Raw genomic sequence first — 23,195 nt, forward strand, 5'->3', positions numbered from 1 at the left:
GGTACATCTGACCAAGTCTCTACCTCTGTAGATACTCCTCCACTCCTTTCTTCTTTTTCACTAAGGAAAGGCTATGAGCATTTAACCTGGACCCCACTTTAGCATACAAGTGATAGCACTGGATAAACAATTGTTGAATGTAATCTGTGTTAAAATATACACCAACTCACATCTTGTATTTTCTTGACTTTATCTCCTAAAATAAACTCTAAGTAACAACTACATCTTATCAGGCACAACTTTTTAATATATTATCATGAGGCAAGGAAGCTGTATATCTTATTAACCTCCGGATTCTCAGCACCTTGGTTGGCGCTTATGACAGACACTTTTCGAATGAATAAAAATATAAATTTTTGAATGAATAAAAATATAAATATTTTCGAATTAATAAAAATATAAATTTTCAAATGAATAAAATATAAGTAAATGATAAGTTTTGGTTTGTTTAAAAAAATATATGCATTCTTCCAATAAAAGCAGTTGCTTCAATATGCTTGAAACCTTGCTATAAACAAATAGACTAGATCCAAGAGCACAGTTCATGAGCTTATCTTCCAGGACTAAATTGCTTCTATGGTGCTATAAAATAATCTCTTGTTATTTAGGCAACATTTAGACAAGTAGAAAGATTACTGTAGACATATTTTACTGATCCCTTAGGCTACTGAGAAGAGGATTCAAGATACTGAGTTTAGATAAATACAAAAGAGTCAGTGGGGGCAGGGGCTCCTAACTGCTTCAGCTAAATGCACCTGGGAGGTGGTGACAGTGATGGCACATGACTCCTTGGCGTTTCATGAATGCATTAAGATGGGGTTATACTGGCTCTTTCCAGTCATTTATGCAATGTTTTAGCACCTTACCTAATCACTTCGCAGAGTTGGAGATTTTCTTCCAGCTGAAACTCACATACTCTCATAAATTAAATAGTGTATGGAAAGCACAGACTCACAATTAAACTTGCACAGTATGTAAGTCCTTGAAGACTTATGTACTTCAAGTATATTATTGCCCAAGAAACTCCCTGTCACATCTCAATTGCCCATATGACCTTAATGATGACAATTATGACCCTGAAACAACATCATGGGAGTACTGCATATAAATAACTGCTCCACTTTAAGGATTGAGAGGATTCTAGGAGGCGTTTTGACATGAGGTCAAATTTTCCACCTTGCACATTACTATTTTATACAAGGGAAACTTCACTTTCAGTACTTTGGTACTTTCAGAACTGGAGAAGACCTCAAATGAATGTTTACAAAGATGTATTGTGTGATGCAGTTTCCAGTCTCCTCACTGTCTTACATCCTACAGTAGGGCTTTGAAATCAGGCTGACCTGGTTTGATGATTGGCTCAACCACTTATTAACCATATTACTTTGGACAAGTTTTTCAGTGTCCCAGAGCCTCAGTTTCCTCTATGAAGTGGAGAAGTTGTCTCTGAAAATATTTAACACCATTAGCATTATTTTTACCTTCCTCCCTGCTTTTCCTCCTAAGAATTATGGCATCTCCTCCAAGTTTGCCTTATTTTGAATCTTCCATGTAATTTACTATGTTGAACTACATGCCTCTATGAAATTGCCATTTTTGTAAGTTTAAAATGTTCAAATATTGATAATTTGAGGAACTTACTCTGGGGATCTTTTTCTTTTTCTCCCTTAAGTTTCACTTTCAAGCACCGACTGATAAAAAGTTTGGCGTATCTCCAATCACATACATGTGTAAGAAGTCAGATTTTCAATGCAAGATTATATCATGGAGCTAAAGCTCATTGAAGAGAATCTTCAGTGAACACATTGATTTTAGTAGGAGGAAAAGGTAGCCCAACAGCAAATTTTAGGTTCAGAATCAAATTTCCATAACCTTAAAGTGCTAGTATTATATAAGATGTAGTAGAAAATGGGAAATTTATGATCCATGGTTCTAACAGAAGGAGGCAGATATTTGTACATGCTATCTGTAAGGCACCAACTAATACAAGTATCACCACTGCTAGAAAACACAATATCCTGTTCTGGATCCTATTTGGTAAAGAACTTAAAATCGCCATTGCCATCTATGTATGTATGTACGTACATACACTGTAATCCAAATTAAGATTTTTCTCATTTTTAACTGTTGAGAAATATCAAGTATGAAGGATCAGCAAAGGGAGATATGAATAATTAGTACTGTTGTTCTTTAATACACTGACTCAAATTAAATGTAATAAGGAGGAAATTTTAAAGTTTTTTTTAAAAATTTGAACACAAATTTGGATAACAAAAAAAATAACCAAATTTGGATAACATTAATAAATAATGTGCTTTCTTTTTTTTTTTTCTCCTTTGAATTCTGATTGTCCTGGAATTTAAGGCTGAAGCCTTGCATATTTCAACTGATTGCCCAACTGCTTAAGAAAACCACATAAAATTTCAAACTAGCCTCTGAAACCATGCACTCTTCTGAAAGTCTGCTCATGGTGTGCCAGTAAGAAAGAGTCTCTTATCAAAACCGGCACTGATTCAAAGGCCTAGAACTAACGCTAACAGTGTTTCATTTCTCTTACCACAAGTCAAAAAATGATGTCAATTTTAATATAATCTTCTAAGAAATTTATCTTAAGCTACAAAGTCTCAAATATGAATTCTGTTTTTAATGCTCTATCATCATGCTTAGCCTGATAGTAAATCTTACCCAAAGAGCAGATTTGTATTAATTTTCTATTGAATTTGTTAAACCAAGACAGCAGGGTGACAGTACAAGGTGTAAATAGTATAGGTAGTATAATAAAAACAAACAAAAAGCAAAGGTTTGAAATTTATGAAAATTCATATATTGGATCTTTTCTGCTTAATTCCTTAATACCTAATATAGTCTATAAGGACTATTTAAAGACTACAATCACAAAGACTCCTTGGAAGACATTTCAAGGATGACAGGTAGACTATATTCAAATATAACACTGAAAACTAAAAAACAGAAGGAAAATAGTTCTTTCTGTAAGGCTACTTTATAACTGTAGTAGTTTACATGTGATGACACCAAAAAGTAAAAGTAGCATCTGGCACGTAAATGACTGATTGATTCCAAATGGCTCACAGTTCGTGAGTCAGCCTTGTCTAATCACATAGCAGCTGGCCACGGATAGAGGCGACCTCTTGAGCATGTTGCCTTCTCAAAAGCAGCTGGCATCAGGAAACACATTTAAAGTGACAGTAAAAATGCACGGAGAACAGGCAGAGCAACCTGCATTTCGGAAAGCGAGGGCAGAAAGAAGAGCAAAAACAAAAAGCAAAGCCAAACATCTTTCTTATAATTAGCTATAAACAATGGCATTTTTGAAAACCAGCAGAACAGAAGAATCTCTGCTAAAATTATGCATCAGAGAAAGCGTTAGAGGACCCAAGAGGAACTGTTCTAAGTATACTTTTTATCAAGATCACATACACGTTTTCCGTTGGACACAAGGGAAAGAGCCTGAGAAAGCACACCCTGGCTAGAACAGCAGAGCATGCTTCTGCACGCTGCAAGTATATGTTACCAGCATCTGTCTGCTGCCTCTTCTTCCTGCAGTTGGCAATAGCACAGACACTCTGCCCACAGCGGTCCCCATACTGCCCTGCAAATGCTCACTCCATGGCTTAGCCAATCCCCTTTCCTGCACCTGATTGCCCTTTTCATCTCTGACCACTTCAAGGCTCAGCAGAAGTATCATTTCCTTCCAGGATCTTTTTTTGACTCTCCCAGTTGGAGTTAACCTCATGAAATTATACAGTATTAGGGTGGCCAAAGATCACAGAGATAGGTGATTCCACTTCCTCATGTTACAGGGACTTTGATTTCAAATACCTTTGTTTCCTTCTGGCACAATTGTTTTCTAAAATAGCCTTATCTTAACTGTAAATCTCTTTTTTTTTTTTAAATACGATTTTATTTATTTATTTGAGAGAGACAGAGAGCACAATGCGGGTGAGGGGAACAGAGAAAAGGAGAAGCAGGCTCCTACTGAGCAGGGAGCCCAAAGCAGGGCTCTATCCCAGGACCCTGGGATCATGACCTGAGCCAAAGGTAGGCACTTAACCTGCTGAGCCACCCAGGTGCCCCTTCACTGTAAGTTTCTTGAAAAAATTTTCTGTCTATCCCCATTACCCTTCCAACTCTTGCAACACTTTCTACAGAGCTGTGTACATGGCAGGTATGTAGTAACAGCTTGTTGAGTTAAATGCAAGGACACTAATCCCAACAACACCCGAAATCTGGTTAATAAGCATCTTCTCTCATGGTAGTAGAGACATCTGGTTTAGGAATGATTAAAATATCAGGAAAACAGTTAAGTGCTGCTCAGAACGTAGGTAATAAACTTCCTCCCAAAATAAACAGTATGCTAAATGAAACCCAGTCCACAATTAAAATTTTTTATGTCTTAAAGTTTCTAAATTACTTGAAAGGCACATTCCCACTATAACTAAAGCCTTGAAGTAACTATTGCCATTAAAGGCTGGAACCAACATTATAACCTAGGTCTTTTGGCTCCTGTTCAGTGACCCTCCCACCATGTCTTTCTTTCTCTAATTATGATAACAATTCACATCTGAGCTATTTGGACAGCAGAAAGTCTATGGCTTCATCTGCTTATCATTTCTCCCACTCGGCCTTGCTCATCAAAGCATGTTCCATAGAACAGCCACATTGTCATCTCCCAGGAATGTTTTGGGAAATGAAAAATCTTTTTTTTTTTAATTTTTATTTATTTATGATAGTCACAGAGAGAGAGAGAGGCAGAGACACAGGCAGAGGGAGAAGCAGGCTCCATGCACCGGGAGCCTGATGTGGGATTCGATCCCGGGTCTCCAGGATCGAGCCCTGGGCCAAAGGCAGGCGCCAAACCGCTGCGCCACCCAGGGATCCCCGGGAAATGAAAAATCTTAAGCTATCCCAAAGTGCACTTCTTAGCAAGATACCTATGTTATTTGTATGTTCAATGAATTCCAGAAGAACAATTCTAGACAATAAGGAAACTGCATTTTTTGTTTGGACTCTTTGTATCTGAAGTGAGTAAATAATTTTGAGCAGCAAAGAACAGCTGAATACCTTAAGTCAATGCTGCTGGCAAGAGAAAAATACCAAAATTGAAATATGTAGTGAATTAAGTAGAATATAACAAGAATTGTTTATTAAATTATAATATTAAAGGGGAGAGTACAATTTAGCATTATTGAGACATTTAAGTACCTTATATTTATTAAATCGAGTTTGGCATAGTTCTTGAATTTTATAAAAACATGTTTTATATGCCACCACATAGAAATTTACAAACCTTGCCAAATAAAGTTTGAAGGAAAATTTACAAAGTTTCTTTCACTTAAATTTCATAATAATCATTTTCCAGTTAGGAAAAAAATCCTACATCCTCTACTGCAACAATTTCTGGTTTTCTATGAAATTTAGTGATCTGGTCCAACTATTTTGTAAAAGAGAGTAAATTGGCTTTTTTTTTTTTTTTTTTAAAGGGATAGTACATTTCCAATTTTTTAAATTGACCCAGTACCTTCCCTCTTCTGAAAAGTTAGTTGGGAACCATTGAGTCTCTTATGGTGGCTTTACAGGTGTGATGTCAGGAAGTTCTAGGAAGTGCAGTGTTAAGGATTGAGATATCTGATTCATGTAAGTTTGCCTCTGCTCTCAAGAGACCTGAAGTGGGGTATTCAGATCCAGGAGCTCCAACAGAGGAGTAAAGTGCAGAGCCCCAGTGTAATTGCCCTTCTAACTCTCTTTCCTGGAGGATATTGAAATATTCTGTGTATTTTTAATGTCCCAAGTACTTCTCAGGTTTTTTTTTTTTTTTTTTCCCATATGAAGGACAATTTTATATCAGTTTCATGGGAATTTTGGCTTCATTCTGGGAGGATAAGGTAGCAAAGATAAGGTATCCTTCTATATATTAAAAATACACAGATATGTGTAGGCTAAATTAAACATTGGCTGATATCCAAAGGAGGGACAATTGTCTGATTTAGAAAAGATTGCTGTTTAGACCTTGACTCCTGAATGTATTAAGATATTGGTGGAAGAGGGAAGTATTTATTTTTGCTTTAGTGATTTATATCAATTTGACTAAAATCCTTAGTAAGAAAAGCCAATTAAAGTCTCACAAATCTTGAAAAAAATCAGTTCAGTCAGTGGACAAAGAACACTGCGTAAGAAGAGCCAGGTTCTAGTTCCGTTTTTATAACTGTCTGTATAATCCAGGACAGATCATTTAATATGTCTGGGCTCAGTTTTCTCATTTGCAAATTCCTTAAAAATCCTGGTTGTGGAAGGGAGACTACTTTACTAAATCTGGGAAATGATGAAAGCCAGACAGTATATAGGAAGATGTATTACTTCCTTCACTAGCAAACAAGTCAGGATGACTATATTCTGAAACCAAAAAGTGCCATGAAAACCTATAGAAAAAATGATCTGTTTCAATGAAAGGGGACTAACTGAGCAGAACTTTATGGAGGAACTATTTGATGTTTTTAAAATATGGATAGGATATCTAACAAAAAGAAAAGAAGCATTGTAAAAAACTTTATGGTGCACATAGAGCTAACAATTTTTTTAAAGACTTTATTTATGGGAGACACACACAGAGAGGCAGAGACACAGGCAGAGGGAGAAGCAGGCTCCCTGCAGGGAACCCAATGAGGGACTCGATCCCAGCACCCTGGGATCACGCCCTGGGCGAAAGGCAGACGCTCAACCACTGAGCCACCCAGGCATCCCTGGGCTGCCAAATTTTTATCACATCTGTAGGCACCAGCATAAACATCAACCACCATCACAAACATTATCCTTCTGTTAAAAAAAAAAAAAAGGAAAGAAAGAAAAGAATGTCTAAACCTCTTCAACAAATGTCAGCAAACTTACACCAAGATATTTAGTTTTATTTTCTAAAGTCATATGTCAAAGAATTGGGAGAAAATTTAATAAATATTAATTCAAAATGATTCTACTTTGGGCAGCCCAGGTGTCTCAGCGGTTTGGTGCCGCCTTCGGCCCAGGGCCTGAACCTGGAGACCCGGGATCAAGACCCACGTTGGGCTCCCTGCATGGAGCCTGCTTCTCCCTCTGCCTGTGCCTCTGCCTCTCTGTGTGTGTCTCTCATGAATAAATAAATAAAAATCTTAAAAAAAAGATTCTACTTTACAATAAAACTAAAATCTATTTTGCTTATGTATTTTAGCAATTGGTCTTTTAAAATAAAAAGAAAAAATAAAGATAGGGACATCTGTGTGCATGTGTTCAAATACCAAACAGCATAAACATCAGTATTTCATTAAAAAGAATTACCAAATAGACTCAATAGCATCCAACATACCATATTAGCTTTCATAACTGCATATGGCTTTAATTACTCTCTTCTTGAAAAATTTTTGTTTCCATTTATTTTGTACTTGCAATTTCTTTCACCATCTCAAAGGATCTCTGCCATTTTTCCTCCAGTTAAGGCTATAGGGAGGGACCAACCTATCGGCAGGCTAGCAAGGATGGAAGGTCTAGACCATAAGTGGCAGGGCTATCTTTGGGCAGGTGGGCAAAACTAATATTTCAGCTGATCGCTGAATGGTCATTGTTTGTGATTTGTGCAATTAAGTAATCAAAGCAGACTTACAGGCAGTTATGTAAACTTCCACAAAGAGGAAAAATTGCTAATCTGTTCATTGATATAGTGTAAAGAAATTAACCAAAAAAATTTTAGTGGAATGCGGTTAACACACACACTAACTAAAATTAAAATGTTGTAAGGTAATATTTACCCTTAATATAAGTGACATATTCTGAGATCTATTTTCTTCTGTTCTTTGCTTTTCATGAAAAATGTCATTTGCAGCCAGTGGTGTACTGGCACCACTCATATCCACTGACAAAAACAGGTTAAATTTTCAGGAATTCTGAAAGCCAGGTGATCTTACAATCATAACTTAAAACCAGCTAAATGTATTTAGCTAAATCAGCTAAATGTATATATACATTATATATATGTATATATATATATATATATATATATGAATCAGTTTCATGGAATAATGTAAAGGGCAATATATATACAATATATTTATATATTTGTATGTATATATATACATATATATTTGACATATATATATATTTGACAATTTTCTTGATATATATATATATATATATATGAAGAAAGAAAGAAAAATTGTCAAATTCTACAAATCAAAGCTTTCTCTTTCTTTGTTTTTCTTTCTTTCTTTTCAGGGCCAGGTGTTAAATACTTAGCAGCACACCACCAGTTGCAGACCACTAACTTCATTTCATGAGTTATTTATGGATCTTAGTTTACAGTTAAAAGGACACTGAATTAACAAATATATAGTTTCCAGTACCTAGAGCCCCCCCACACTATAAATATTAGTTTTCTTTTTAGCTTTCTCCTCCTACCACTCTAAGATTCAAAAATGTATGCATAAATATTAAGGCAAACAAACAAACAAAACACAACTTTTTGGTATATATTTACATTTATTAAAAATCAGAATACAGGAGCACCCAGATGGCTTAGTCCTTTGGTGTCTGACTCTTGGTTTCAGCTCAGGTCATGATCTCAGAGTTGTGAGATCCAGACATGAGTGGGGCTCCACACTGAGCATGGAGTCGGCCTGGCACTCTCTCTTTCTCTCCCTCTACCCTAACCCCCACTTGCACATGTGTTCTCTCTCTTAAAATAAATAAATAAATAAATAAATAAATAAATAAATAAATAAATAAATCAGAACACCAATCCACAAAATGTGGATGAGTCTCAGGGAGGAAGGAAACACAGAGTAGAAGTCTCCTGCAAATAAATAGAAAACTGCCAGCGGCTGTGGTTAAGATGATATATGTGTGAAATCTGTGGTCTTTAATGTGTGGCTGCCCTTATTTTTTTTAAAGAAAACTTTAACCTCACCACAGTAAAATCTAGTAAAGCTTTAACTCTCTGGTAACCAATGATTGGTTTCTGACAGATTATGCAATTTTTAAATTATTTCTATATTCATTTATCTGTGACTATTAGTTGATGTTTTAAAATATATCTGGTCAGGTGCCAAGGAACAAAAAGCGAATAGAAATAGCACACAAAGTGCTGGTGCTGGTAGGAGGGGGCAGCAGTCATTAAGCTCAGCTTGTGCCCTGATCCCTTCCAACTGGTATAAAAATCCTGTGTGTTCTCTTCACACCATTCCAGACTTTTCCTCATCTTCTCTTTATCTTTCTTTCTTCTTTTTTATTATACCTAAAAGTAGTGGGTGTATCATGTATTCTGAATAAGAGGGATTTGGAGTTCAAAGAGAAAATTCCTATTTTTTCCTCAAGTCTTAGAAATGAAAAGCTTGCCATGGTAGCCAAAAGCAGACACACACACACACACACACACACTTTAAGTGACTTTCTAAGTTCTAGGTTTTTTTCTTCAATTCATTCATACAGAAGTCTATTCGGTTTCTTTTTGAGTAAACAAATTAGTATTATGGAAATGTGAGCTGAAAATTTTACCTGGTAAAATGTACTTCAGTTCTCTTCAAAACCAGGGATAGAAGAAACAATATATTAAGGGATTACATGTGGAGTTAAAATAGACAAACCGTATCAAAGCATCAAACAAAACCACGGGAGTAGAGAAGTCCAGGAATGGATCCAATAAAATTGTGAAGAAACAGGGAAACCAACATAATAAGAAAACACTCATCACTATTCCTAAAGTTTTGGCCACTTTTTTGTCTTTCCTCATTTGATTATTTTGATTTTCTGGCAAGTTATTGATTGTATGAGCATGTTTTCTTGATACTGCAAAAATATTGCCATAAATCTCCACCATCACAGACCCAGGAGTGAAGAAACCTGCCATCAACAAGGTGGTTCCCCATAGCTTGTTGAACATCACTGGGCAGGAACTGGAACAAGCCACCAAGATATCATAGCCTTCTATACCATGGGCGTAGGCCTCTGAGAAGACCACCTAGAAAGCAAATGCTTGGGGGACGGACCAGCAGAGAAGTAGCAACCGCTTAGTGAGGGAAATCGTCATTTTTGCAGAATAACATAAAGGGTAACAGATAGCATAAAATCTATCAATGGCCACAGAGCAAAGATAAAAAAATGGATGGTATGCCAAGCATCAGGTCAAAACTGTAATGAATCTTGCAAAATGTAAACCCGAAATACCAGCAAGTCTCCACCGATCTGACAATACTATAGGGCATGATTGGTGAGTCCCAGGAGGAAACCAGTGACTACCATGGAGAGGATGAGGAAGGTGGTTGGTGTGTGAAGCATCCTGAAGTAGGAAATGGAAATGATTATGGCAAGATTGCCAAACACCATGATGAATATGGCTCCTGCCATAAATGAAAACATAACAGCTTGGACACCCAGTGGTTGTCCAAGATCCATTTTGATATCCTGGGCAAGATCCATTTCCATATGAAGAGCAATCCCATATTTCCTTCAGAAAAAGCAAGGACACATGAAACTTTGTCAGATATATAATATAGGGGGCACCTGGGTGGCTCAGCAGTTGAGCATCTGCCTTTGCCTCAGGGCGTGATCCCAGGGTCCTGGGATCGAGTCCCGTCTGCTTCTCCCTCTGCCTGTGTCTCTCATGCATAAATAAATAAAATCTTTTTTAAAAAGATACATAATGCAGTACATAATACATAAAATAGTCTATATTTTATATAAATTTTCATAGAAAAATATAGAAGACTCAAGGAAGAGATTTAATTTATGCTAAAATATTAGTTATGATCTTTCTCATTTATTTACCTTAAACTTTATTTTCAAGTTCATAGAATGTTAACCTGAGTTTAAATGGTCGTTATTCACTGTATACTTTCCTGGTTACAAATTATATCACTCACATTTAGCAAGCTCTTACCTTATGCCAGGGCCAGAAATTTTAAAAAAGAAGAAAAGTCCAGAAGACTGGAAGGGGAGGTGAAGGAGAAGAGAAGCAACCAATTAATTATCTAATTTATTGTAACTGATGTTCCTTATGTTCATAGAAAGACTGAATATGTATTAGAAAATACAGTCACTTCTTTCTCAAATAAGTCTGGAACAAATAATCAGATTTTATTTAATTGAAGTCTACTGCCTTGTGGGACCAGGAAATTATTTTCACTTGAAAATTGTTTCATTATGTGTTGTGTTCTTTTCATGGTGTCTTTTATTTTGAAAGGGGGAATCACTTAAGGATGTATAATGATTGGAGACATTCGTCTTCAGCCAGGTGTGGAGCTTTGACTAGCATCTCACTAACCAGAGCACCTGAATCAGACACAGGTAGACGCCAAAGGTGGGCCACCCTTGCTTCTGTGTGAGGGGCAAGCACACCTCTGTGGTACTTCTCAGAGCTCTGGTCAGTACAGAACGGGCAAAAATGAAAGCCTGATGTTTTAGTATGGGGGTCACATAGAGAGCTAGCAGCAGACACTAAGTGAGCTTTAGGATGACAGGCTGTCTCCACTCCCTCCCCTTGTTGGCTCAGTATCTTCATTCTGCATACAGAAATTTGCAAAATACCATTTACATGTATATTTCTTAAATTTAAATTCAATTTGCCAACATGTAGTATATTAGTTTCAGATGTAGTGCTCAACAATTTATCAGTTGTGTATCACATCACATCACATGCTCAGTGCTCATCACATCATGTGCCCTTCTTAATGCCCGTCACCCAGTTACCCCATTCTCCCACCCACCTCCCCTCTAACAACCCTGTTTGTTTCCTATAGTTAAGAATCTCTCATGGATTTTCTCCCTCTCTGATGACTTCCCAGTCAGTTTTCTCTCCCTTTCCCTGTGATCCTCTGCCCTGTTTCTTATATTCTCTGTATGAGTGGAACCATATGACGATTGTCCTTCTCTGATTGGCTTACTTCACTCAGCATGATACCCTCCAGTTCCATCCACATCGAAGCAAATGGTGGGCATTCGTCCTTTCTGATGGCTGAGGAATATTCCATTGTATATGTAGACCACATCTTCTTTATCCATTCATCTTTCAGTGGACACTGAGGCTCCTTCCACAGTTTGGCTATTGTGGACATTGCTGCTATAAACATTGGGGTGCAGGTGTCCCGGCATTTCACTGCATTTGTATCTTTGGATTAAATACCCAGCAGTGCAATTGCTGGGTCGTAGGGCAGGTCTATTTTTAACTCTTTGAGGAACCTCCACACAGTTTTCCAGAGTGGCTGCACCAGTTCACATTCCCACCAACAGTGCAAGACGCTTCCCCTTTCTCCTCATCCTCTCCAACATTTGTCGTTTCCCGTCTTGTTAATTTTCCCCATTCTCACTGGTGTGAGGTGGTATCTCATTGTGGTTTTGATTTGTATTTCTATGATGACAAGTAATGTGGAACCTTTTTTCATGTGTCTGCTGGCCATTTTTATGTCTTCTTTAGAGAAATGTCTATTCATTTCTTCTGCCCGTTTCTTGACTGGATTATTTGTTTTTGGAGTGGTAGATTTTGATAAGTTCTTTTGGAAGGCAACATGCTCATGAATTAGGATAACTTTCCTTTTTAAAGTACATTGGAGAAAAAAGCACTATCTACTACAAAGCATAACATTTAATACTGTAGAGAGTCTTTGGCCATTAAAGATTTCACAAATATCAGACATGACCAGTTACTAATAGACCAAGTGATAGATCCTCAGCACCCATGAGCACCATCACGCATTGAGCAATAACTATTTACTGAGTGCCCACAACACACAAGACATAGTGAAAGAACAAGAAAGCATGAACTAGTCCCTGGCTGCAGAGATTCTACAAATCAGCCGATAAGGCAAAACACACCAACACTTAAAACCTAAATGATTCTGCACCACAGATAAAAAACAACTAGGTCTAGGCAAAATATGTAAAACAAAATATGGACAAGAGAATTTCAGGCTGAGGTAGACAAGAATGATCTGGTGGGGGCAAGACTTTCCATCTGGTTCTCAATAGATGAGTGAAATTTAAACAGAAGAGAGAAAGCTGGTTCCAAGCAGAAGAAAAGCTGAAGAAAAAGCATGAGGTTGTTCAGAAACCTTCGTTCTCAGGGTCTCTGAAACAGAGAAAATAAAGGTTGAGGAGAGAATAGAATGGGAGGAGAGAGGGTTTCTAGTTTCATTGTTGCCCCCTAAACCAGTGGTCTTAGCCAGTAGTCAAGGAGTTTCCCATTTTGTTCTTACATTTAAGTAATGATTTAAAAAAAGAAAAATGATTTTAAAAAATACATAAAACAATTAAGAGAGCTGCAGGATGATGAATGCAGATTTGAAATTTAAAACTTTCTTCAACTGATTCTTTTTTTATTGAAGAATAATTGACATACAAGATTGTATTCATTTCAGGTGTACAAAGTACTGATTTGGTATTTATAAACATCACAAAATGATCCTAACACAAGTCTAGTTATCATCTGTCGTCATGCAAAGTTGTTACAATACTGTTGACTATATTTCCTATGCTGTACATTACATCCCCATGTCTTACTTATTTTTTAACTGGGACATGTACCTCTTAATTCCATTTACTTATTTTGTCCATCCCCACCCTTGTCCCTTCTGATAACCATCAGTTTGTTCTCTGTATCTATGAGTCTGTTTCTGTTTTGTTCATATGTTCATTTGTTTTGGTTTTTATGTTTCACATATAAATGAAATCATTTGGTATTTGTCTTTCTCTGTCTGACTTATTTCACTTAGCATAATACCATCAAGGTCTATCCATGTTTGCAAATGGCAAAGATTCATTTTTTTATGAATGAATAATATTTCAATGTAAATATATATACCACATCTCTTTTACCCATTAATCTAATGCTGCAGTAAACATAAGAGTGCATATGTCTTTATGATTTTTTTTTTTTGTTTTCTTCGAATAAATAGAAGTGTAATTACTGGATCACATGGTCGTTTTTTGAGGAATTTCCATATGTTTTCTATAGTGGCTACACCAATTTACATTCCTACCAACAGTGCACAAGGACTCCCTTTTTTCCACATCCTTCCAACACTTGTAATTTCTTATGTTTTTGATAATAGCCATTCTGACAAGTGTGAGATGGTATCTCATTGCGGCTTTGATTCATATTTCCATGGTGGTTAATTATGTTGAGAGCATCTTTTCATGTGCCTATCGGCTATCTGTACATCTTCTTTGGAGAAAAATAAAAATATCTATTCAAGTCCTCTGTCCATTTTTTAATTGGATTGGGGTTTTTTCTTTTTCTTTTTTCTTTTATTTCTTTTCTCTTTTTCTTCTTCTGCTTCTTCTGCTTCTCCTCCTTCTTCTTTTTGATTTTGAATTATGAGTTGGGTTTTGGCCCTCCAACTGATATTTTTGGATGCTAATTCTCCAACTAATTTTAACTGTTGAATCCAAGGCAGTTCTATCCTACTTATCCTTCCTGCTCTGGCGTCTTATCCCCCCTGTGGAGAAATAATAGCCTAACTATTTTATGGGACACATTTTAGCAATGGAATTAAAGATAGAGAAGGAGGAACATGGCTGTTTACAACCATATAGGGATGCTACCAAACTGCATTTGGGATCTCTGCCAGCTAATCCCCCAACTCCTGTTTACAGAAATGACAGATTTATTCCTGAAAGATAGATTTAGCAAACATTTTCACCTAAAAATTTCTAAAGTAAGTACCACTAATTCTCAAGTTACATTCTTTTTAAGCAATTACTATAGGGGTTTCTAATATGCATATAACATTCATGTGCTCCTCCTACATCCTCATAGGAAAAAAAGGAAGATGAAAAAAACTGAAGGTGAGGAATTTCATTCCCTTTCTTGTACCAAGGTTTTTTGTTTTGTGTGTGTGTGTGTGTGTGTGTGTGTGTTTAAGCTAATTACCATTCTTTTTTTTTTTTTTTTTTTTATACATAGGATTTTATTTTGCACTGCTGTAACAATTTCATTATAGACCAAGGGAGAGAGAGAGAGAGAAAAAAAAGGATAAAACCATCACACTGAGTAAATTACTAAAGCTTTTCTACTTTTGACAGGATTTTCCATCTGGTAGATTTATTGTCATATCCCCTTCAAAACAGACAAGATGCTTACCATATTTTAAAGATTATAGGTTGCCACTGAAAGAAAAATTTTACACAGTCACTGTACATCAAGGTTGAAAAACTGTCCTGCATGAAAAATATACTTAGAAATCATGTGAATAAAAGCAAAAGAAAACATTATTGTGTTTAAGGAAAGATTAAAGTCCTCATAATGTGCCATCTAAATGTGGACATTCATTCTTCTTGGAGTCGCTTAGGTGTAGGGAGTTCTTGCTTCTGCCCATTTCACTCATTATACTGTGTTTCTACCCAACAGTATTCATTAAGGCAAACAAATCCTTTTCTGAGGAGGTCTTAAAGAAACTGTGGACATATAGCAAACTTTTGGCATTAAAACAGGTTAACACATACATAGCCTTTAGTAATGTACATTAAGCATATTTTCTTGGACTAGTGACAAGAAAAGATGAACATGCTTGTTAACAATGTCAAAAAGTTTAAAATTCAGTGTCCAAGCAATTCCTAACAATGCTTCTGTAGCTTTAAGCTCTAAACAGTATAGAATTTATGCAAATGCATTAAAGAATTCAAGCTTGGCAAATTACACCCAAGCAGGTTAAACTGTATATACAGAAAGTAAATGATAAATACAGAATTAAAAGAGTCCTTCTGGTTTTCCTTATAGCCTTGAAAACTGACAAACTTTTTGAGGACAGTTCTAGAATATTAAACATTAGGTCCACAGGTGTCGGGAAACCTAACCACACAAACTGATTTAAAATACTCAAGATGACTTTGTAGTGTTTAATACAGTTCAGTTCGTAGGTAAGGGCACAAGACAACATTCAACAAAAATAATCACATCAATTGACCTAGAAATCAAATGCAAATAGATATGAATACAATCTCCAAAATCTGTCTTTTTTAAGTGAACATTAACCATTTATTCAAAGTTATACAAGAATTTCGAAGGATTAGAGTCTCCTGTGACATAAAGCCATTTCAAATAGTTTCATGTCTCAGCTGAGCAGGAGAGTGAAAGAGGAAGTGAGGAGCCACATTTGGGCAGTGAGACGGTAAAAACGGACTCAACAGCAGCCTCCCCCGGCCTGCTGTCCTCCCTGATTGCCCGCGTGTGTGGCATTAGTAGCAGCGTGCTGAGGGCCAATTTTAATGCCGTTTGCCTCATTATTAATGTCAAAGACTCCTTCTTGGATTTTCTCATAAATTTCTTTTGCTGTATTAATAAATGCCTCTTCTACATTGGAAGCAGTCTTAGCAGAAGTTTCCATGAAGATAAGTCCATGTTCTCGTGCAAAAGCTTCACCTTCTTCTTTTTTTACTTCTCTTCTAGATTCTAAATCACTTTTATTTCCAATAAGCATAATGACCATGTTGGAATTGGAACGCTGGCGGGCATCTTCTAACCAGGTTGTCAAGTGGTTGAATGTATCTCTCCTTGTAATATCATACACTAGTAAAGCCCCTGCTGCACCTCTGTAATATGACCTTGTGATGGAACGAAAGGACTCTTGCCCTGCCGTATCCCATATCTGAAGTTTTATCTGTTTCCCATCAATAGTTATCATTCGAGCACCAAACTCTACACCGATAGTCAGGTCATGCACTGGCTGAAACCTCTTGTCTGTAAACTGTAGCAATAAGCATGATTTACCAACACCTGTGTCGCCGATGATGATGTACCTGAAGAGACAGGCGTACGCCAAGGCCGCGGCCGCTCGGTGCCAGGGCACACGGCTCCTCCTCCCGCTACTGCTCCTCCTCCTCCTCCGCGCCCCTCACCCCAGCGCCACTCGGCCTCGAAACGCCAGGCCCCGCCCGCCGCAGCCGTCGCGGTCAGCCGCCGACACTTAAGGGCCGAGAGGAAGCAGGACAAACTGACACCCGCACAGCCGGTGGAGACAGCTCCCGACCGAGCTCAGTCGAACAATCGCTAATTACCATTCTTGTTAGCCACCTGTTTACCAGTTAAGCATCAGCATGGAAGAAAATACTGGGAGAAAATGTAGTAGCCAACCGTGAACAACACAAGTTCAAACTGCACGGGTTTACTTATATGTGGATGTTTTTCAATAATCAGTACTCTATTGTAAATGTAGTCTCTCCTCCTAATGATGTTCTTCATAGCATTTTCTTTCTTCTAGCTTACTTTGTTGTGAGAATACAGTACATATAACATATAAAACATGTGTTAATCAACTCTTCATGTTCCTGGTAAGGCTTCCAGTCAATTGCAGGCTACTAGTAGTTAAGTTTGGGGGAACCAGAAGTGTATTTTCAACTTTGTGGGGTGGGAGGGTTGGTGCCCCTAACTCCCAAGTTGTTCAAGAGTCAACTGTACTATAAAATAGAAAGGAAGTTTCTAATAACCTTCAGTATACTCATCAAAAAGCATAGGAAAGCCAAAGAAAACCTTGTAGATTTATATTTAAGTCACTTTACTTTTTTTTTCTTTTAAGACAGGAAAGGAGGGGGGTGGGTCAGAGGGGAAGGGAGAGAGAATCTCAAGCAGGCTCCGTGCAGAGTAGAATGCTGACAGTGGGTTAGCAGGGCTCTATCTCACAATTCTGAGATCATGACCTGAGTTGAAATCAGGAGTCAGATGCTTAACCAACTGAGCCACCTGGACACCCCTTAAGTCACTTTACTTCTTAGAAAGTAAAGCTGGGATGCCTGGGTGGCTCAGTGGTTGGACTCCTATCTTCAGCTCAGATTGTGGTTCCAGGATCCAGGATTGAGTCCCAAATAGGGCTCCCTATGAGGAGCCTGCTTCTACCTCTGCCTGTGTCTCTGCCTGTCTCTCCGTGTCTCTCACGAATAATCAAATATTTTTTTTTTCAAATATTTTTAAAAAAGGAAGTAAAGCTAAAAGAAACAAATAATTTCATTTTAATGAAAATGGCACACACATAGTATTCTCATGCTAAAGACAACTCTGTGACAATATATTTTAAGATTTAATTGCAAATTTTGTGATCATGGTTTACTGACTTTGATATTATGATCATCCTACTGCCCATTTTTGGAAAGTCATACTCAATCCTTCTAAGCTTCAAATCATAGGACATGAGCTGACCTCCCTTTTGTCTAGAATTCAGGAACCTTAATTAGCAAATCAACTCTAAGAACTCTAAGAAAGTTCTTTGAAACACATAGCATGATGCATACATTAGTATATGTCTTCCTCATACCCTCACCATAGAGCAGGGAGGGGTACAGCAGATGACTATTTGGTGACTTCATCAAACAAAACTTTGAAGTAACTTCTCTCTGAGAATCATTGTCTTCTATGGTGTATTTGGCATGTTTCTTGAATGTGACATCCATCATCAATTTAAACCCTTTGATGGCCGTATCTTTCATATCTTTCACAGTCATTGTCTGTGGATGTTAAATGCATAAAATACTTTCAAGGCTATATTCTTCAAGTGTCAATATAAGCATACATAGATACATGAATGGCAAGAAAATTAAAGTCTAGTCTTTTCTCCATTATTGTTCTATCTATAAGAAGCACAAAATTAGACTCAGAACATAACAAATTGCTTGCCTGTTCATGAATAATAAATAAATACCATATCTAAAGTGTATTCTATTAAATTGCTAAAAATAAAAGTATTTTCTACATTCCCTGGGAAAGTAATTAAATTGCAGGACCATGACCACAATAATAAGGAATTTTCTGATTTTTCTAATGCAATCTCATTTCTCTTTATCTTTTTAAATTTGGTAAGTGCTGCCATAGTAAATATTTCTTTGCTTTAGCAACCACTTTTTAAACTTTTAACAGATTTTTACAAAGTCCTTCTTCCTATTAATCATTCTTTTGACCTTTCTGGAATTATTCTACTTTAACTCAAGCTATTGATTTCTTTCAGTTTTTCAGCTCCTATCAAATATTCCATGTCAATGAATCATAGCATATTAAATAACACACATGAACAGCCTTAGCTCTGTATCAGGCATATACAAAGAACACTATCAAGATGGCTTTCTTCTCATCTTTCTTCCTTCCTTGTTGGGATGAACACCACATTCAAGAATACATTTGACTAAAAAATACGGTTCCTAAGCAAGTAAAGGAATAAGATTGCATGTAAAATCCTAGGTCTCCATCAACTCTCTCTACACTAATTAGGTGAACACCAGTGATAATGTACTCAGTCACTTGTGAAGAGGTAACCCTTTCCAGGATTCCATATCTTCTTCCCAAGAAACTTGTTGCACTGCCAAAAGGAAACGTATTATCCTGTTCACATAACAGAAAGACTCTGCCTTTTATTACAAATTCATATTAAATCCAGCACCTACCATCTTTCATGTTCCTCCATTCTCTTTGTACATGACAAAAATGCAGAAAAGAAGAATCAAGTAACAAGTAATGCTATCACATAATTAGAGTGGCAATTTAGTTCTTAACAAAACCTCAAGAGAGAGAAAAGACAGGTCTGTCCTTAATCCCTTCTCCACAAACCTGTTGTACTGCAGAAGATGCCATTGTTATTTCAATTCCTTCTGGAAGGAACTTCACTGCCTTTTTTCTTTTATATGCAACTAGAAGATCTGAACTATGTGAATTGTGCTTTTCAGAATTTATCAATTAGTCTCGAGGGAACTGGGACTGAAAATTTTAAGGGGGAAAGAAAGTAAAAACAAACCCTCTCTGTTCTAAAGTTGAAAAGCTTAATAAACCTAAAGCATTCCCCCATCCTCTCAGGAATTTCTGCTTACCTAAATTGTTGTCACCTGACCTGAGGTCTCTAAGTCTGCCATTACATAATGGCTGTAGAAGCAAATCTGAACTGTTGCATTACAGGTGGCCTTAAGGGACCTGATCCCAACCACACAGGGATGGGATCAGTGGTTCCAGTAGAAAAATGCATATGTGTCCTCCATCTCTTTAGGAAAATCTGAGAATGTGGGGATCCCTGGATGGCTCAGTGGTTTGGTGCCTGCTTTCAGCCCGGGGCGTGATCCTGGAGTCCTGGGATCGAGACCCACATCAGGCTCCCTGCGTGGAGCCTGCTTCTTCCTCTGCCTGTGTCTCTGCCTCTCTCTCTCTCTCTCTGTCTGTCTCTCATGAATAAATAAATAAAATCTTAAAAAAAATTTTTTTAAAAAGGAAAATCTGAGAATGTCACAGTCCACATTTGTTTCATATCCCAGTCACTGAGAAGCTGTACTATCCATTGTTTTTCTTTTTCTTTCTTTTTTTTTTTGCCCCCACATAAATGTGACTAAAGAATAAATATCATCAACTCTCTGAGATCTGGAAGAATGGAGCAAGTTGCTGAATTCTCTTATTACTTAGAAAAAAATTTTTTTGGATTTTCTTCGCAATTAATAATACTATCTATAAATAATTACGGCTTTGTTTCCTCCTTTCCAAGGCTTTTGGTTTCTTATTCTTAATATATAGTGCTAAGACCTCTAGAACAATGTTGATTAAGGCACAAGTACGAAATGATGAAGTTGCTTTTAGAACAAAACTCATACGTCTTATGACACTCAGAAAGTCTTTTAGAGATAATATGATTCAAAACCTTCTGGAAACTCCTTTCCACTAGTCTTAGATTCAGACACAAAAAGCTAGCCATTTTAGGGTAGTTCATGTTCCTTTCTAGGAAATAAATACCACAGCTTATTACCCAGCCAAATCACTTCGGCTTAAAGTGTTTCTTACTGTTTCTGAAAATCCAACTCACATTAAAGATTTTTTAAAAGTGTATAGTAGCCTTTCACAGAGATCCCTGGGTGGCTCAGTGGTTTGGCACCTGCCTTGGGCCCGGGGTGTGATCCTGGAGTCTCAGGATCGAGTCACACGTTGGGCTCCTTGCGTGGAGTCTGCTTCTCTCTCTGCCTGTGTCTCTGCCTCTCTCTCTCTCTCTCTTTCTCTCTCTCTCTCTGTGTCTCTCATGAATAAATTATAGAATAAAATCTTTGGGAAAAAAAGTGTATATTAGCTATTTTAATCTGCAAAAAAGAGAAGTACTTTTACTTTAGTCTGATAACGACTGCTCTGAATTAAAAAAATACTTACCGTGGCAACTTTCCTTGTCACTCAAATGCTTTGTACTGAGATTTTCAGTTTACACTGCATGACTGTACTCTGTTTCCATTTTATTTTTATCCTTATCCTTTCCCACCCCAAACACATACTAACAAAGTAGATTTTAAACAAAGAATTTTTATACTATGAAAAAGAAAAGAATTAAGGAAAGGAAGGAAGGGAGGGAAGGGGGGAGAAAAGAAATGAGAGAGGCATGAAAGGAGAAAGACATGTGTGATATGATCATGCTCAAAACTCTCCAATGGCTTCCCTTCTTGAAATAACATTCAAAGCTCCAATTTTGGCTTAAAAGGTCAGCTATTCTGGCTATCTATTTGAACTTATCTTCTACAACTCCCCTTCTTAAAAGAAAGCATCAGATTCAATAGAAAATAATCCAGCTGTTTTAAAGAAATGCATCTAAAACATAGGGATGGTTACAGACATTTTGAAAATGAAAAAAGAGAAAAATATTCCAAAAAATATATATCAGAAGAAAGCTTGTGTAGTCATGTTAATATCAGATAATATGTATGTTAAGGCAAAAGGTATTACTAGTGAAAAGGATACATAACAAAAAGAATTCCATTTGCCAAGATGATGAAATGTATCTAAATTTAATCACAGTCTATGAATCTATAAAGGAAAAAACTGACCAAACTACAAGGAAAAATAGAAAAAATCCACAATCCTTGTGGGAGATTTTAACATATATCTATCAATAATTGAAGGAATAAGTACAAAACATCAGTAAGATTTTAAATAAGCTAGACCTAGTGAAAATAATAGAACACAACAAAACAACTGCAGAACAGTCTTCTCAGATATTCGTAAAACATTTACAAAAACTGATAAAATATTGGGATATAAAGTAAAATCTCAACTAATTTCAAGGGACTGATATTATATGTATCAGGTTGTCTAAGTGCAGAGCAATTAAGTAAGAAATAAATAAAAAGATAACTAAAAAATACCCCCTTGGGATATTAAAAATATACTTCTAAATCACTTACTACCTAAAAAGAGAATCAAAGAGTAAGACTGGGACTTATTTTGAACCAAGCAATGATAAAATATATTAAGGCTTGAAAGAATCATCTAAAAATAAAACTGAAAAAGAAATTTGTCCCTTAATTGCTTATATTAGAAAAGAAGAAAGACTGAAAATTAGCTAAATAAACATTCAAATTAAGAAGTTAGAAAAGACCAATGGAATACCCAAAGAAAAGGAAGGAAAAAATAATAAAATAAGAGCAGTACTTGATACAGGAAACCAACATACAAAAGAAAGTCTAAGTAAAGTCTAGATATTTTTGAGAAAGAAAATAATATTAGAAATTAAAAACACTTATGGCTATGTGTAACTACATATTCAGCAAATATTAAAAAGGTAATAGGATACTATCAACAATTTTATACCAGGGGCACCTGGGTGGCTCAGTCTGTTAAGCAGCTACCTCCAGCTCAGGTCATGATCCCAGGGTTCTGGGATCCAGTCCCATTGCAGGGTCCCCACTGAGGGGCAAGTCTGCTTCTCTCTTCTTCTGCCCCTCTCTCCCCTACCCCCGACTCCTGCTTGTGCTCTCTCTCTCTCTCAAATAAATACTATCTTAAAAAAAAAAAAAAAAAACAACTTTATACCAAAAAAATGGAAAACCCTAGAAATACCTAGAAAAATATATTTCATAGAAACTGACTCAAGGAGAAATGGGAGATAGTCTGTTGGACAGTGTGTGTTTCCATACTATAAATTTGCTCATATCCAGTTGATCCATAGCAAGATGATGTCAGTTGATGTCCTTGTAATTCAGAACTATATGTTGATTCTCATGTGATCTTTCCCAACACATTAATGTTTTGAAGTAATTATGACATCTTCCTCACAACTGAAAAAAGAACCCTAGCGAGATATATATAGGTCTTAGGGATCTTCCTGAAGCATAAGTAGTATAGCTGCTTTGGTGGTTTTGAAGAGTGGCTTTCCTTGCAGCAGCATGAATCTTTCTGGGGAAGCCGAGAGTATATGTAAAAAGGTAACAGAGGGTGCAGCCCTGGTGGCTCA

At 36.8% G+C, this 23,195-nt stretch overlaps 1 protein-coding gene and 1 pseudogene across 1 annotated transcript; both read right to left on the reverse strand.

Annotated features, from left to right (window-relative positions):
- Nucleotides 1–9,472: 9,472 nt before the first annotated feature.
- Nucleotides 9,473–10,500, reverse strand: LOC112644133 (trace amine-associated receptor 2-like; annotated as a pseudogene).
- A 4,545-nt stretch (nucleotides 10,501–15,045) lies between these two features.
- On the reverse strand, nucleotides 15,046–17,011 carry LOC112644134 (ras-related protein Rab-2A-like). The gene has a single exon (XM_035705384.2). The coding sequence runs from the start codon at nucleotides 16,650–16,652 to the stop codon at nucleotides 16,152–16,154; it is 501 nt and encodes a 166-aa protein (XP_035561277.1). The 5' UTR covers nucleotides 16,653–17,011; the 3' UTR covers nucleotides 15,046–16,151.
- Nucleotides 17,012–23,195: the final 6,184 nt, after the last annotated feature.

Source organism: Canis lupus, chromosome 1 (assembly GCF_003254725.2).
Source record: "Canis lupus dingo isolate Sandy chromosome 1, ASM325472v2, whole genome shotgun sequence".
Lineage (NCBI taxonomy): Eukaryota > Metazoa > Chordata > Mammalia > Carnivora > Canidae > Canis > Canis lupus.

Excerpts from the sequence above, each read along its gene's own strand:
- LOC112644134 (XM_035705384.2), bottom strand. The coding sequence starts at position 16,652 with ATGATAACTATTGATGGGAAACAGATAAAACTTCAGATATGGGATACG.